The sequence below is a fragment of the Corapipo altera genome, unplaced genomic scaffold (genome assembly GCF_003945725.1).
Source record: "Corapipo altera isolate COAL_440 unplaced genomic scaffold, ASM394572v1 69, whole genome shotgun sequence".
NCBI classification, from domain to species: Eukaryota; Metazoa; Chordata; class Aves; order Passeriformes; family Pipridae; genus Corapipo; species Corapipo altera.
In genome coordinates, this window is record NW_020884908.1 from 1,597,595 (window position 1) to 1,615,816 (window position 18,222).

General features: G+C 40.4%; 1 protein-coding gene across 1 annotated transcript in view; it reads left to right on the forward strand.

Annotated features, from left to right (window-relative positions):
* The first annotated feature begins 6,793 nt into the window (after positions 1-6,793).
* ELF2 (E74 like ETS transcription factor 2) overlaps positions 6,794-18,222 on the forward strand; it is a 28,212-nt gene continuing 16,783 nt past the window's right edge. The window contains exons 1-2 of the mRNA XM_027652678.1: positions 6,794-6,987; positions 7,986-8,151. Coding sequence (XP_027508479.1) covers positions 6,916-6,987; positions 7,986-8,151 — 238 coding nt within the window. The 5' untranslated portion in view covers positions 6,794-6,915. The remainder of the gene's footprint in view (positions 6,988-7,985; positions 8,152-18,222) is intronic.

Here is an 18,222-nt window from a genome sequence, read left to right on the forward strand (position 1 = left end):
GGGGCGGCGGGGCCGGGGGGTCGCTCCGGCGGCACCTCCCGCCCCCCACCCCGCCCTGCCCTGCCCTGCCCTGTCCTGCCCCGCCGCACTTTCGGTTCCGCGCGGGGCGCGGCGGGGCCGCCCCGGGTCTGCCCTCAGCCCAGCGGGGTCCGCGCTCGGCGGCGGGGCGGGCGGTGCACGCCGGCTGTCAGTGTAAACACAGCCCCGGGGCGGCCGCGGCCTCCCGGGCCGGGCCCGCAGCACCCCGGGCCGGGCTGGGCGCGGGTGGGCGGCGGGAAGGGGGAGGCGGCCGGGGCAGCGCCAGGGGGGCAGCGCGTTGTTTACACGGGGCGCCGTGAGAACATGGCAGCCCGGGCGTGCGGGCCGCTCGCTGTCATGCGTGTGTGCGATCGCTCCTCCCGGCCACGGGATCGGCGCCCAGCACCCCGCGCCGCTCTCACCCTGCATAAAGGGCCGGAGTCTGGCGTGTTCCTCGTTATACCGTGAGCCCAGCCCGTGTTTATCTGTTACCCTTTTTGGCCGTGTTCCCTCTTGTCTCTCTCTTTCTCTTTCTCTCTCTCTCTCGCCGCTTAACTAATTCGGGTCTTCGTTTTGCTCGCTCCCTCCCCTTATGGCTGGGCACTGTCATTTTCCTTGTCACTTTTCTATAATCGTTTAACTTCTTTAGCAAAGGCAGCAAAACCTTACCTTACACGCGGCCAATTCGTGAGGACGGTTCTGGGTCTGATCCGAATTCCTCTCTTGCTCCTTCTACTTTCGCTCCATCTCTGACAGTGGACAGGATCAGTTGCTTTAGGAAAGGTTCTGGGAACAGGATGGTTGTTTTGTGTGGTACTGTCAGTGACATGCCCTTTCCGTGCTCTTTTTCTGAAACCGTCTCTTAGGTTTCACTAATATCTGGTTCAGAAGGTCCCTAAACTTTAGACTGTTATTCGTGTCTTTGTGTTCGACAGTCTCACAAGCCATTCAGGAGCTTTACCTCTCTAAAGCTGTTGGACTTAAATCTTACAAGTTTTTTGACCTCCAGAATATCCTATGAAAGCTAATTACGGAATTTGCGCGCACTCCTTCCTTTTAGTGTGTGTATTGGGGGTTTTTTGTTGTTTTTTTTTTTAAACCCACATCCTCACCATTTAATTTAATCGTCTCTGTTCCTTTATTATGTAAAACGATGAATAATTCCTCCCGTACTCCGGCTTGTGGGGGAGTGGAAGTGGTTGTTAAGGACCAACAAACGACTCGCTGGGAAGAGAAGTGGGGGTACGAAGTAAGAATATGTATGTGAGACTCCTGTCAGAGGGAAGAGAAGGCTTCAGGCTATCTTTAAATAGAGAGCAGTGGGAAGAGAGCCTGCTAATAGGATGAAATACGGGAAGGTCCAGAAGAAGCCTGCTGAAGCCACAAAGGTTTTTGCAGAACGTTAATAGTTTCTAAGTGATTATGAGCTTATATGTTTTGGGGCTCGTCAGCTTTAGCTATTGAGGTTTCAGAGCAAACTTTGGATGTTCAGATTATCAAATTAAAGATGTGTGGAAGGAGTTCCTCTGATTTCTTTCTGGATTTGTCGCATCATTAATTTGATCCAACATAACGATTTTCTGTGCATTCTGCAATAAAATTATTGCTTAGTCGTGTGAAAACTTGGGAATTATGGCGTGGCCAGGACTACTTTGCTGATTGTTTATTTTGATTTCCTTTTCTGTAACTTTTAGTGATTGTTGTAATTTTTAAGGTACTATAAACTGCATGGATTGTTTTGTTCCCCTGACCTTGTGGATGTAAAAATTTACTTTGTATCCTCTTTTCGAGTATAGCCCCGGATGCTTTAGCAACAAGTTTAAATATTTTTTTCTCTCAGCCAGCTCTTTCAGCAACCTGACTTTTCAGTTTTTAGACTTGTTCTGAGTCTCAAAAAACCCAGAAAGTTAATTTGCCATTTCTTCTGCACATGCCAGTGTGAATCAGTTAGCCAGAGCTGTAAAAAATTATCTGGGAAAGCATCTTTAAAAAAAACCTTTTCAGTTGACATAAATTTTACAGAGCATGCTGTGGTTTATATGTATCAGGGTGATAGTGGCATTTACTGGTATATTTGAGGTGCTGCCTATGAAAGGCCACCTTTGGACCCTTAGGAAACTTTGTTACTCTTAGTGGGATTCTGCAGAGGTCTTGGCCAGTGTATTTCTGCACGTATAACTCACTTCATTTTCAAGCCAGCTTTCTAACTTTTTTTTTTTTTTTAATTAAACCAAAAGAAGGCCTTTTTATTAAAAAAAAAAAAAAAAAAAAAAAAAAGCTGTGTGTGTGATGCTACTGCTGGCTGCAGTCCTGCTCTTGTGGTTGCATCTGTGTAGGTATCCACATAAATCTCTCCTCAGGATCTGGGATGCCAGCTGAATAAAAGGGGGACATTGTTCCAAGTACTCTTGTGGTGGCTCTGAGTGCTGTGGGAGCAGCTGCCTCTGGTCACTGCTGCCCAGACTTCTGCATGTTTGTCTTGTTTTTGTGTGGGGGCATCTTTTTTTTTTTTTTTTTTTTTCCAAGAATTGGGTTCTTTCTTTTTTTTCCTTGCTTGCTTGTTTTATAATTAAAACGAAAGTGTACTCAAACGGTTTGCAGATTTATATTTAGAGTTTTGTTTTGAAGCCAGTCCTAAATAACTTCACTCTTGGAGTCTGGCCTAGTAGAGATGATGCTCTGCCATCCATCCCACACTGTTTTTTCAATTATTATTTGTAATTCTGTTGAGCTGCATCTTTGCTTCTCTGATAATTTGGTAGGTGATTATGCACGGGGGGATCAACTTAAGGCACTGTTTTTTGGGGGATGTGCTCATCACAGTTGTGATTTGCAGTGGTTTTAAGCTTTCTGCTGAAAACATAACCATTTGGATTTCTTGTAAGCAAACACCTGGATGCACAGTGTAGGTCATATAAATGTGCTATTCAATATGTGAATGACCTGCTTGGTGTTTTGTAGCCTTTATGACAAGTCCCCTGTAGCCTCTGAAGATGTACAGGCTCTAATTGGTCGTCTTGACCAGTGAAATTATCCAAAATTTGAGGTTTTGATATGTCTTTTATAGTGGTAAACAGTTATAAACTTCTTGCTCTTGAGGCAAAGGATTTAAGGTTCAGATTTTTTAGTTTAGTTGGGTTCGGTTTTTTTAGTTTATTTGGGGATGGGAGCACCTAGACTTACTTTTGTTTTCCCATGAGATACGTACAAAAATAACAAGTGATGCAACAAAGCTGTTTTTGTGGTTGTAAGGGTTATTCCAAATGTTTCAAAGCCAGTTTTTCCTCTGCTTTTTCCATTACCAGGAAGAACAGGAGTGGATGTCACAACTCTGACAAAATGATTCGGTAATTTCTTTTGGAAATGTTACTTCTTTTTTTTTTTTTCCTGATGTTATTCCATATTTTGCTGTGTTGTAAGCATCTATCTAGAGAGGAATTACATTTGTAGTGTGTGGGGGTTTTTTTTTATTTTTAATCTTCCTGCGTGTTGTTTTGTAATTCAGAACTAGTCATACTTTGAACCAGCTTCTCTGCTGGCTGTTTGTATCACTGGGGACACTCTGTTCTCTTACAAACCTGAATCATCTCTTCCTTTAAGAATCCGAGTCTAATTGTCTTTTGGCCTTTTTGCCTCAGTTAGCCTTGGGAAATGTGAATGTCAGTACTGATTTCTGAAAGTGGCCAGGCAGCCTTTTCCTTTTACAGGAGTCAAATGAGTTGTGACTTGATAGGGAGAGGATGGGGAATAGATTCAGTGTTCTGCTGAAATTTGAGGGACGGGCAAAAAGCCTTCCACAGAGACCTACTCCTTAGGGAAGGAAAGAGGGCAGATGCTTGACTGGTTCATTCAGGAAGGGCCGTGTCTGCAGGACACAAACACGTGGGTGTGTCGGGGGTGTTTGTGCTTCAACTCAGAACTGAACTGAAGCTGTTTTAACTTCCCACTTGCCTTTTTCTGTATCCTGTCAGAGTTTTGAAAACGTTGCTGAATAGCAGGACTCTCAGTATGAAGTTCAAATCCTATTATCTAAAGACTTTGGGTCTTTCATTTATTCCTTGCCTGGACTGTTCCATACATTCAGTCTGAAGACACCATCCTTTTAATGAATGCTGGGATTCAGTGCCTCACATATTTTTCAGTAGATTTTCCCCTGTAAAGTTCTTTCTAGGAATTTCTGCCAGAACTGGAAAATGAGGATTATCATTTATGTTCCTGCACTGCCCTATCTTCATTTCCACAGGTAACTGTTAATTAATGTACAGACAAATCAGCACAAAAGTGATCTGAACTTCCTGTAACCCAGGAGACATAAAAGGCATGTTTTTGAGATAACCTGGTCTTGAACAGAGTATTGAGTGTTTTCAGTTGCTACTATTTGGCCACCTGTGTGGGACTGTAGTACATAAAATATAAACACACAGCAGATGTGGTCTAGTATGTGACTGTTGATTTGCATTAATATTCTGTGTGAGAATGAAAATAGCTTTGTGACATCCTTAGGCAAAGGCACTATGTGAAGTGCTGTATGTTCTTATGTAGCTACAAGTCTGAGTTGCAGGAATAACACTGAGTTTGAAACTGGTTGGAGGCTCTCCTTTCCAATTAATGTACCATTTCCTTTCTTTGGACTTCTCCTTTGGGTTATAATTGCTTTTTGATATTTCTAGTGTGGATGTAAATGGAAAACCATAGAAGAGGAAAAAGTTCTGGCAATAAAACTTACTTTCTTATTTTGCCTCCTGATTGATTATTTTAGTGCATTCATAAACAGCTGGTTTTCTACTTTACGTGTTTCTGAATTTAAACACTTTTGGAATAACTGATAGGCAGATAAGGAGCAGATAAGGCTTTTTGTGCTAAAAACATGGTGGGTGACAAGTATATGGCTACAAGGGATGCCTGTTAAAGGCTTTCCAGCCCGAGTCTTGTCTGGGGAGCAGAGGAGGTCTTGGCTTTCTGTTTCATCTTGAAAATGTTGATAATCAAAAAGTGGTGCTAGCTTTACAAATGAAACAATGGAAAATAAAGTATTAACTGTGGAGGTTCTTTTGTGCTGTTACAAATGAAATATTGTTAGGTATGAATTGTGCTTTGTCACGTAAAGTTGGCCGCCTATGTAAGCAAAAAAGCCTTATTTTTTATTCTAAATTGCATATATTTTTTTTCCTTTCTTTTGAAATGTATCTTGTGCTTATTCTGCTGCTACTGTGATAGTGATTTAACACAGTTTCCTGTTCTTTGGTTTTGTTTTGTGAGGGTTAATTCTCAAGAAAGCTGGTATCAGAATTTATTCTCCTTTTTGTATGTAAGGGTGAAAAATATGGGTATATTGCTCTGTGGTGTCAGGATTTATTTTTTTTTTGGTTTGGTGTGTTGCTTGGGTTTTTTGGTTGGTTTTTTTTTGGTGTGTTTTTGTAGTGACCTGCCGTGCACTGTGTGGCAACTGACTTTGTGCTACGTTGGTACAGCAATATCAGTGATGCCTTTCTGAGCATGTTTTTATGGCAGGCTGAAGGATCCTCAATTCCTTGGTAAATTAAAGTTTTAAACCGATTTTTGCATAGTATTTTTTGTTGACTTTCTTGCTTAGTTGACATCCTGTTGGGGAGATCAACAATTGTAGTTTTTGCTAGTGCACCTAAGCTGTCAAGCCCATAGGAAGTCCAGTTGCTCTGCATGAATCCAAACTAGTTTTTCCCTGTATGTGCAAGATTAATTTACTTCAAGCTGTCTGCTGTTTAAAAGCAGACTCATTGAGTTTGCCCATTAAATTATTGATTATGACTCTTTTTCCTCAGTATGTATTAGAAGATCCTGTTTTCTTGCAGACCTCAGTGATTGTGCTAGCTTTCTAAATGGATGGGTTTTATTAAAAATGTTGGGCTAAATTCTGGCTTCTGTTAAAAAGCATTGATCTCAGTGGAGTTACTTGCAAGGGTAATTGATAACAGGTTGGGTTCTTGTGCCTCACATGGAACATGGGCTTTCTGTTGTTCAGCTAAGGAGCTTTAGTTGCACCTTGAAGTAGTAAACTGCTCCTCATGACCCAAAGTTTATGAAAGGAGATTATTTGTCTCTTTCAAAGGCAGGGTATGAGTAATACCAGTTGGTTAGAAACGAAGCACTCTTAAAAAAAATTCACAAAGATGAAAGTTGTGTCTCTTTGTAAGCTCAGTGAGCCCATGGCACCCACAAATTGCAGCATTACGATGTGCAACTACACTTTTAGATTCATAAGAATTTCTTCTATAAAAGATGAACTGCTAGAATACTTTGTATTTCAAAGAAAGCTGTAGGTTAGAAATTAGGTGTGTTTGAGATCTGTGATAAATATGCACTGCTTTAAAAAGGCAGTATGTTTGAAAGCGTTATGAAACTTTCTGAAATGACTGTGAAACAGTAAAGCAAAGAGGAAAATGTAATTAAGAAATAATCTGATCATTTGATATGAAAGCAATAACTTTAGGAAAGCTGCACTAACTCAAATGTGTGTATGTCTCAAAAAAAATTAGTTAATATTTGACCTCAGTGAGAAGTTAATGATTCTGGCTGAAATTGTGAAGAGCCAAACTGAGATTGTGTTCTCTTAGTGTTAGAGTGAAGCTTGTGTGTCACTGCTGACTTCACCAAGGTCAGCACATTCTGTCCCATCTGTTGTGCTTGCCCATGTCCTGTTTTGATGTAGAGATGTAACGTGCAACAGATTTCATAAACATTGGAAGATTTTGGGCTATAAATTATGCAAATAACTTTAAATTATTTTGTGTTTCAGCAGCCTCTGCCTAGCTGTTTAACAGCAGTGGATTGGGAATTCAAGCCTTTGATACCCTGAGGTTATCAGCGTTACTGTCTTCAAGAGATAACAGCTCTCAAAGCATCTTCAGGGGATGCACCATGACATCAGCAGTGATTGACACTGGGGGCCCTGACCTGGAGTTTGACAGCAATGGAATCAAAAACCAAGAGGTTAGAAAAATAAATAGCATTTATTTACTATCAAACTTTGCACCTTTTATCTCAATTTGAAAGAAAAATTCACTGTAAACTTGCTGTGAAGACAAACGAAATGGATTTGAGATTGTTGTGTAAGGAGTAAGACAGCAGCCATTTTTCAAATATCTTTTATTAGAAGATTTTGTTATCACAGAGAAGTGGAAGCAGTAAGTTTTGGAGTCTGCAGTACAACTGTAGACGTGGTTTACAAAATTACATTCCATGCTAAGCATTTCTTTAAAGATCTCAGATGTGTCTTGAGGTATAGAACAAGTTGAGCAGAACAATACAAGGGCCTTTTTTAAAGTTAGCCAACACAACATATTTGGTTGCATTTTTGCATTCTTATCAACAAATAATAAATATATTCTGCTATCCTGTAGCTTTCAATAAATAGAATCTGGCAGGGTTCCACTTCTGCAACACTTTAACTGACTAAATATGCTTTTACAGACATTTTGATCCTTAAATAAGCAGACATAAGCATATGGGCTGTGAAGTAGTCAGTTCTGCTGTGATAGCTTATGTACTTAATCCAAAACATGGGTGTTCATGAGATGCAGGTCAGATGTAGGTATCTTGCAGGACACACAAAAAGCCTTGATTACATTTCATCAAGCAGAGGGAGAAGAAACACTTCCCACAGCTGAGTGACTTCATTAGAAAGCTCTTTTCCAATATCTTAAAGCTCTTTGTCTGATGCTTTAAATTTTAAGTGCTTAAAACCAGGAAAATATCTCTGAGTTTGAGGGAGGTCCCTTTGATGGCTGATAAGCCATCTTTTATTCTTTTCATCTCTTGCTTTAGAAGAAAATTTCATTTAAAAATCTTTAAAATTATTATCATTATTCCATAAAATATGTAAGAGCGTAAGAGGAAAAATATTGATGTGGAGTTCAATAGTGCAGTATTTAGAGCATTTTTTTTTTCTTTTCTTCCCTTTTTTTTTTTTTTTTTTTCCCTTTCTATAGGAAAATGAGCCAGTCTCTGAATTCCCAGCAGTGATTGTGGAGCCAGTTCCTAGTGCCAGACTAGAACAGGGTTACGCTGCTCAGGTCCTGGTTTATGATGACGAGACTTACCTGATGCAAGATGTAGCAGAGGAACAAGAAATTGAGACTGAAACTGTGGAAACAGGTAGACTTACTTCATTTTTTTTTTTTTTTCTTCCATGAGGTTTTAGTACTTTTAGAAGTCCCCTAGGAGTGTGCCATTGTATTTACCCACGGGATGGAGATCCTGGCCTGCGTTCACATCTCTTCCCTCTAAACTCAGTCGTGCTCAGCTTGAGTGGTGACAGGATTACCTTGGCAGGTAAAAACGTCACCTTGCGTTCAGGACGCTGCAAACTGTGCCCTCATGAGCAGGCAGATCTTCATTTATGTCTTTGTTACTCATGCAGGGAGTTAGCTAGACAGCTAAACTTGAAGTTTTGAAAAATCAGCTGAGCCAGGAAGCTGGTTAGAACTCAGTTTTTTAATGTGTCTGGGCCAAATACCTGCAGGGCAGCTGGCAGAATGGACTCTGTGGCTCTGTTTACCCCATATTCCTACCTGTCCCTTGCTATCCCACTTTTTTGATCAAAGAGTGGTTTTATTGCTGGTTGGATGGCAGGAGTATGTGGCTGGAGGGGATAGAGTTGGACTGTCTTTTTATGGGCAAAAAGCTGATAGATTGAAATTAACTCATCCAGCTGGTAAAATATCAAGTTAGGGATGAAGCAAGGAGTAGAGCTTTGGGTTTAAAAGCTGAGCTGGTTAGTGCTAAGCACATACCTTTCTGTACACCCTCTCTCCAAAGAGCACCACTGGGAGGTCTGCACCTCCTGAGGGGCACCAAAGTCTGTTTGAAGTGTCTGAGGAAACAAAAGTTGTGCTCCTATGGCTGCCTTATGACACCTGACTGCTGGGCTGCGATTCACAGGATATGCTCAGTTGGAAGGGACCCACAAGAATTATTGAGTCTGACTCTTAGCCCTGCACAGGACACCCCAAGAATCACACCATGTGCCTGAGAGCATTGTCCAAACACCCCCTGAACTCTGTCAGGCTTGGTGCTGTGAGCACTGCCCTGGGGAGCCCGTTCCAGTGCCCAACCACCCTCTGGGTGAAGAACCTTTTCCCGATATCCAGCCTAAACCTCCCTTGACACAACATCAGGGCATTCCCATGGATCCTATCACTGATCACTGCAGAGAAGAGATCAGTGCCTGTCCCTCCTCTTGCTTTCTTGTGTTGCCTCTCATACTTGTTAAACTTCTTTAGCCATTTCAGTTTGCTAAGTTTGCAAGAAAACGTAGCAAGGAGACCCTCAGCTGTTCTGTATTTTTGTTGGGTTAAATTTCTGCTGGATTAGCAGAGTGTTGGTGTAGGGAGTACATAGAACTGCAACCAGAGGGAGTCCAGGTCCTCTTGGGCACTCAGTACCGAGCTGGTGAGACCCACATCACATGGGCAGCACACATTCCTATCCTGAGGCTGCCTAATGTGGAGTTGGAGTTTAAATTCATGATGTCAGGCAAGCAAAACAATGGTGAGAGACTCTTCTCTCAGCTGCTTACCTTGGCAGCCCAGTAGCTCTGTGTGCATTCCCATCAGATTAGGCAAGTTTCAGTGCAGATTTCTCTGTAAGCAGTGGATGCAACTGCTCATGCATCCTTCTGAATTTGGATGTCATCCAAATGTTTGCACCGCAGCAAAAATCACATGCATCGACTTCATAAGATGTGCATGAACTAATGATTCAGATTTTGGGACAATGCTTACGATTCCAGTCTGCTGAAAAGTGTTTTGAATGAAATATGCTAATTAGAAGTTAAACAAATTAATTTGAAGAAAAGTTATGAAATATGTATTTTTTAATTCTATTTTTTACTATGGCGATAAACTTTTAAGATTAAGGTAAGTGAGAAGTGAATTTTAGAACTTAAACTTGTATTTGAAAACCTTTAGGAGCTTATACTTTGAAGGTTTTTGTATTCAGAAGTTGTTTTTTAAACATTAAATATGCTGTTTCTTGTAAGATTTTTTGTAGATTAATGGCTAACAGGGCAACTGTTTCAGGATAAAGAGCTACTGCAGATGAATTCTTTCTGTGTTTAAGTATAATTTTATGGCCATAATAAGTTGGTGGAAAGGACAATTAAAAACTTGTACCTCTTTGTAGTAATATTTTTATTTAAGCTACTGTTCAAAGAAATAGACATGTGGGTACTTACAAGCCTTGATATTTGAAAGTATAGTCTTAAAATTTATAGAGCAGTCGATGTGATAATTTGATGAGTTTGTGGCTGGAGATGTTAAGAGATGTGTCTTGACTGCATGTAGTTTGTTAGTGTTCTTTGTGTTCTTTTAATTTCACAGTTTGACATTAGCATGTCCTTAAAAATTTAGTATGTTTTAACAGTTTTGAGCTAAGAACTAGTAGGCACTAAAAAGCCAATGTACAGTGGAGGAGAAATGAAAATTAACGAAGATTTAAAAATTTATGAATGCACAGCAGTTCCCATGCTTCCAGCTTTTCATTATTATTTGTATACTGTATAAAGCATTAATCCAGTGCAGTTTTCATGATGTAATTATACATGACAATGAGTTGTTGCACAGAACTTGTATCCAGTGGTGGTTTAGACTGTTTTGAGGGAGGCAGTCCTGTGGGGCACGTGTTTTGACCAACATGTTTTGGCATAGCCTGGAGTCTTTCTCAATTCCTTGCTTATACAGAGAGGTGAAATGGGTGGAGAGAAAGTATTAAAACCACAAGAAACATTCCCTGTGGTAATGCACCATTATTAGCAGAGCCCTGCAGGACAGGGAATCTGAGTGTGTTGTTTAATTTTAATTTTCTAGGAGAAGAGAGGTAGGAAGCAATTTAATGTAGGAGAGGTGGCAACAGGTGCCATAGTAATTGTTAATGAGAAAGCAGGCTAAGGCAGTAAACAAAGTATAATGTTTTTTTAAAGACCATAATTTTAGGGTGTTAATTTTCTGAAGTACATACCTTTATTATGCTAATGACCCTAATTTTGAGAGAGGTGCAACAATTTGATTTCTGTGCATCTTAGAAGAAAATTCTGTTATTGCTAAAGTAGTCTCAATGGATTCTGCTTCATAAATGACAGAATTAATTGCTATAATAAATTCTGTGTTATTTGATAAATGTATCATTGTTGCACCAAGAATGAGCAAACTTAATACCTTTTGTGGTTCTGGACTCTACAGACAGCATGGCAAATACTAAAAACTCAAAGACTCTGGGCAGTATTTGAAAAGGACACCTATTCTCATAACACAATATACACCCTTTTCTGTATCTTTACTGCTGGACATGGACATGATTGTTTTTCCTTTCCTGTGACAGTTCATTGGCACTCCCAATGGCTTCTGATTTACATGTTTTATAGCATTGCAACAACATACACGTTCCAAGAGCCTCGAGCTACTTTGCAGTTAATCTAAAGCTTTGTAATTTAAAGTGTAGCCTTATTCTGGCCTTCAGAGACAGGGATCAGTACCCTTTGTGAAAAATGTAGTGGGGCAGCTCCTTAGGACACTGGAGAGATGATTTGTGCTGTGCCCTGAATGGGTCTGTTTGTGGTTTGCTATTGCATGAATGGATTTGAGACTGTGTGGACTGTAAGGACAGTCAGCACTGAGCCAAGGGCAGAATCAGGACCTGTGATGTTGTTTTGTATTAAAAAACTTCTTGCATTTATGAAACCACAATTCAAATAAAATATGCTATTTGATTGTTATAAATACTGATGAATTTTTAGCTAATTCTAGTGGAGTATGGGGGGGTTTTGCCTATCAGACTCCTTCCAGCCTGTTTCCCACTAATCCATCTCGATTCATTAATCAAGGATCATTAATTAAAATTAATCCTTTAACTGTAAAATTAATCCATTAACTATAAAAGGAAGACCCCAAGAGTCTTTTAGCACACAAGAAAGACTTAATGGTTCAAGTTATGTTTTTATTCTAGAAGGAAAAAAATACTTGGAATAGAAAACCATCACGACAAAGGGTGCAACATACATATGTATGTTTTTCTAGAAAAACCAAAATGTAGGAAATTTGTTTTTTTTCAGGTGACCTGACATTCTTTGTGGAGGTAGTGAGTGCCTTTTGTAATGATTGAAAGGGAAGATATAAGCTTTAAGTTGACATAGTGTTTAAATTTCTTTCCCTGTTTGTATGATATTCTTGGGAGTGGTACCTTTAGATTATTGAGGACTGAGTTACAACCTTAGAATGTTGTTTACTGCACCAGTGTTTGTATAATAAAAGAGACATCCTTCTTAACAAGTTTTTAATAATATCCAAATTTTATTGGCTGTCATCTCCTGCATAGTTTTCTGTCCTTAAAGTAGTTAGGCCTTAAATTGTAAGATTTATTCAGCAAAACCTTTGTAGTTTACATTACAGCAGAAGCTGCTGTCTTTAAAGAAGCAGTCATTTTGAAATTAACAATTGCTACATTTGCAAAACCCACGTTATTGTTTGTTCACAAATTTTGTTGCACAGTGGTAGCTATTAAGGAAATGTTGCTGTAAGTACAGTAAAGCTTGATCCCTAGGAGAGGTGTTCCAAAATCGTATTGCCTCTGTAGACCCCTGATGGAATTGATTTAGTGACTCTAACATCTTATATGAGTAGTGGGTTTTCCCTTATTTTTTTATTAATCACCAAAGGAACGAGTACAGGTTTGGTTATTTTTTTTCAGTCACAGCTTTAAGATGAAAGAGGAGACAAACCTACTGTGTTCAAGAAGTCGAAATGTCGTTAAATTTGTGAACCGTCACCAGGTTTTTTAATTTGATGTTCCATCAGAAATCCTCCTTGTGGTTCAAGTTGAAAAGTCTGGTTTAATTCTAAAAATATTATTGGCACAGGGAGGCGGAGAATCTGCATGAAAATAATGGGGATCCAAAAATGAGCCTCTGCAGGGTTATGATCTGATGGAAAAATATTGGGCTACAAAGATCAGGAAGTTCAGTTGAAACTACCATGTAAATTGACAGCCATCCTTAAGGAGGGAGGAGGTTGAATCAACAGGGAGCTTAGGCTTATTCCTCTCCTAATTTAAAGAAATGGATGAACAAAATACATACTTTAAGGGAAATCTTTTAGAAAGCAAATTTCACATTACTACTTGCACACTTACCACCGTGGGAATCAGCTTTGCATATCTATGTCCAGTCTTTAGTTATTGCCTGTTCTTCGTTCTGCCTTTATATATCTTCTCTTTTTATAATTAAAACTGCTTCCTTCTAATGTCTTTTATGTGAATTTGAACCCGTGAACTCTTGTTTCTCAGATAAGATTTCATCAGTTAAATATCATATACTAAGAACTCAGTATTAGATCTGGTTAGAATCTTACCTTTGAGTATGGCATGTGCATGTAAAGGATAAACAAAACAGTGTTATAATTCATTCTGTCCAGACATTATTTGATTAAACTCTTACAAAAAATGAGTTAACACAAGCATCTGCTGTACATTTTGTTAGTGCTGACGTATCCTGTTGACTGTACTTCATTTTCTTACACTGACAGCTCTGTGAGAATTTTACACATGGAGAGGGAGCAGTTTGTTTTAGAGGACCTTGCTGGCTTAAAAAAACCCAAGATCAGTTTGGACATTCTAACAACTTGACTAAACTCTCATCTTAAGTGCTAAGATGAAGCCTGTTAGCTAGGCAAAAGCAAGATAAAACTTTGCTTGCTCTACTGCAAGAATTAGGTGTCCCTAACACATGAATGGGTTAAGAGTTTGCCCTTTGAATGTGAGCTAATTTTATTTTTTCACACCATGCTGCTGCTTCATCCTTGTGAATCCTCCCTCTGCCAAGAAATCCATGGCATTTTTGCCAGTTAAATGCTGGTGACAGCGAGGCAAAAGGATTCCCCTCTTAATTCATGTGCTGTTGTACAGTACTTGCAGCAGTTGCACTAAAGGCATATATATCTGTTCTCAGTCACATTCTTAATTCAGAAACAAAATTCAACTGCAACTTAAATTTTATGTCATATTTACTGGTGTTTCCTTTTCTGAGAAATTAAGGAAAAGAGCTCTAGAACTGTGGATGATAGTATTTTAACATGACCATAACTGGTGTCCACTTCTTTCTAGATTTCAGGTTTCTGCCTTGCTGCATTCAGTGGTCCATTCATATCAAAAGAATGCTGCAAGATTAACTATTTTGTAAGAAAGCCTAATTTAACTACACATTTCAGGAATAATTTTTATTTCCTGAGGCTGATGTGAGGCTAATTCAGTGCCTTGCTGGTGTGGAGCATTAAGGGTTGGACTTCTTTGTATTGTTACCTTTGCAATGCAGTAATAGCTATCAACAGTTTGATAGCCTGCTGTTGAGGACAGCAACTACATCTGTAATTATCAGCTGTGAATTTCTTGAGGATCCTGGGCAAAACTGACCTTTCTGTAACTTTAAAATTTGTAGGTGGTTTGGGCACTCGGGACAGGACATGCCTGGACTTCTGAAATTACTTGAAGCTTTTTAGAGTGGTTGGCATTTCAGCATTGTTACTCTGTTATCATTTGCAATTTGTCATTTAGACTGCAAATACTACCCTCAGACAGACTGCCATCTACCCTCCACTACTTACTTAAATGAAGTCAAACAAATCACCTCTGTAAGAATAAGCAACTGCTTTATAATAATTGCCTTCTCCCAGGGTAGGTCTTACTAGGATACAGCTACATCCTCTGTGGCTAAAAGTCATTAAATGCACACAGGTTTTCCCTTCTGGTTAATCATTTGCTGTTAGTGGAGGACAAAGGTGCCATTGGAAGGTTGCACTTTTAGCATTTCCAGTTAAAATACCTGTGAAGTAGTTTTCCAAGAGAAACTACAGGCTATTATCAGGGAATATTTTCATCATATTTGTGAGAACTGTGGGAAAGGCAGCTTTGCATAGGCGACTATGGGAGTGGAGGTTGACAATTCCTCCATAGCCACTGAATGCTCTACTAGTTGTGAGGACTGTTCAAAGACATGCTTAAGATAATTGATGATCCTATTCCAATCCACTTCTGCAAATCTGCTGGAACCTACCAGTTCTTTGTATTCTGAATTTACTTCTGCTGTCTTGGATGCATTTAATCACATCCAGCTGCTTTTCTTCAGCTGTCTTTCACTTTTTCAAAATAATCAGGATGAGGTTGAACTGGTGTATATCGCAAAGAAGTGACACATTTCCTTTAGTGTGAACAAAGTTGTCCATATTAAACATTTTGACTTTTTTTTTTTGTCTGGCACTTGGTAAATGTAGATGTGATGAGCATGTAGGGGTACCTGGCTATCTTGACAGCTGAGCTTGTTTAAAAAATTACAATACAGCTGAATCTTTGTATACTCCAACAGTAAAACAAAAAAATAGGTTACTAAATGTATTTCTGTCTGACAAAGACCGATGCTTTTGGCAATCTGTTCATCTATGTATTTTTTTCTGCTTTTTTCATGCCAGAGAAACATAAGTACATCTGCAATTTCCTGTGGCCCTGTTCCATTACAGTAAATATGTCTTGCTTCATTGGGCCACCCACTGAGTAGACTTTGTAGCCCTCTTTGTTAGCCTTTTGCCTAGAAAGGAGGCTTAAAAATAGGTTAAAAAGTTAAGTGCATGTTTACTTTTTCCCCTGTTGACTCTCTTTTTTCCCTGAAATAATAAGATTTTATTAGCATGACAAATCAATTAGCATTCAGCATGAAATACTAGAAATCATATAATTTAAACAGATGAAACTGCAGAACTTCCAGAGAAAGTTGCATTCCTCCTTAAAGACATATATGTCTATATATGTAATACTATATAAGGTGTGCACAGATCAAAATGATCACTACATAGATTTGTTGTAGTTTTTTACATATTAATCTTGAAGGTGCCCAGGCTTGGACTCTTTTCAAGGGATTGGAACCCCTCAGGCATCCAGTGATACTCTCTCTATGTGAGATCAGAGAGAGCAAAGACTCAGAATACTGAGTGCAGCTGTTCAAGTCCATTTCTTGTGAGTTGGCAAACACTGTGCTAAATCTGTGCTTGCAGTAGTAAATAAATGCTGCCTAGAAAACTGCTATTAAACCAAGAGCTTGATGTTTTATGCTCTTTTTTTCCTTTAATTTTGGACACGTGGTGTTTGTCAGAAGTTACATAGTGCACATTGCTTGAATGCACTTCAAGGAGTCCACGTATCCCAGGCAAAAATTCATTGGATATGAGTCAAACACTTCAGTTCATGACTAAAAGTTGCAATCAGTAAACAATGCTCACTGAATTACATAGCAATCAATAAAAGAAAAAACTATGAAGGCACCTTTTCCAGAGTATGGAAGTGTGAACTACTATTGACACAGGTCTGGATCTTCAAGGGTATTTAGTGTCTCAGTGCACCTTTTGATCTGGATCCAAACAGGCAAACTTTTAAACTGTATTTTACTGCTGTGGGCTAAATGGCTTGAAGTATGGGTAAATTACAACTTTTAGCAACAGTAGGTACACGGGGCAAAGTGACAGGAGTACGTGGTTATTGCAGTACTCTGTATTTAAGCTGAACTTAGGGTGTTGCTAAACTACACTGGCTGAGGTTTCCACTTCAATTTGAGGATGTTTTAATGAAGGACTGTTAAGTTTTATTGCACATTTAAGTGTGCGCCTACTTAAAATGACTTTCCTTGTCCTTGGGCTTGTCTCCACTAGGAGAATTTCTGCTGGAGGATACAGCAGAGTCCCCTAGTGGAAATATGCTGACGGAAGGAATTCTTGCTAGCACTGGTGCTGCACCTCTCTGAATAACAAAAGCTGACAGGAGCACTCTGCTTTTGGCAAAGCTGGATCTGCATGAGAGCTTTTTGCCATCACAGCTGGATGCTTGCCTTTTTTGTCCATGCTTCTGGTTGGGAAGAGCTCGGCTGGCAAAACTTTAGCACAGACCTACCCTTAGAGAGGTCTTTAACGTGAGAATGAATGGTGTCGCTTGGAGGTCTTGCTTATCTGATGGTGATGAACAAATGTAATTCCTTACAGCCAGGAATGGATGAGTGAAGTCTACAAAACGCCTGAATTTTTGTTTGTGTGTTATAAATATTATATATAAATACAGTCATTAAAACGTATCCTAAAAAGCCTCGGGCATTGTAGTGTTAGGAGTATGATTTGTCAAAAGTTTGAAGCACTGAATTTACCAGCTGGAGGTCATTTATGCTGGATACTATTTTGTGATTTCTGTGGTGGGGAAAAATGCTTCTGAATTGCTGCTTGTGATCTAGGTCCTAGGACTACTAAAACTTGAGAGGGGAAGAGGTTCTGTATTGTCAGGTTGCAGCCAGTGCCCTTCACCTGCTTTTAATGGAGCTGTGGTGTACATGGAAGGAAGGAATTCTCTTTAGGCAGGTGTTTGCTTGATCCTTAGCTTAACAATACGGTCCTATTCAGGTGTGTGTGGTGTTAATGAAGGAATTCCTACCTGCAATCTCCATGCTCCCCTCCCCGTTGGACATGCTTTGCTTTTCTTGGGGTAGCTGCTCTTTGCATGCAGCTCTGCAGTTTTACCCTGGGAGTGACTGGCCCAGGGAATGGACAGGCACATGTGGAGGGTGCATTCTCCTGACTGGTGTCTGTCCAGCTGCAGCACTCCAGAGGCCGGGCAGGGAATGCTGCGGTGTCACTGAAGCAGGTGTTCTTCAGATGGGAGAGCACACAACCCTAAAAAAAGCAGCAGTACTGGTTTTTAAAATATATTTTTAAATTAAGAAAGCAATGTAACTTTCCCCCCCACAAATCTGCTCAGGGGCTGGGTTTCACGAAGGATGGACAGGGCCTGTAGCTAACTGGAAAAGGCACCTAAAGTTCCCTTGGAATCAGCCCTGCTGCTATTCAGGAGACGAGGTGGATTGCGGATTGCAGGAGAGGAGGACTGAGGCTGCCTGGCGAATTGTTACTGAACGTAGGGACTCGCCAAGGAGAAAACTTGTTCCCGCGTCAGTGGGGACTGTCAGGCTTATCCTGGTGCCCGGGGCACGTCGGTGCCGGTGTGCGGGGGCTGCGCGGAGGCGGACGGGAAGGCGCTCGGGGCAGCGCCGGGACGGGCCGTGTCCGTGCCCGCGGGTGCCTGCGGGCCGGGGCGGGCGGGCAGGGAGGCGCTGCCCTCGGCCCGTGTGGGCCGGCGGTGCCCGGGGGCTCCCCC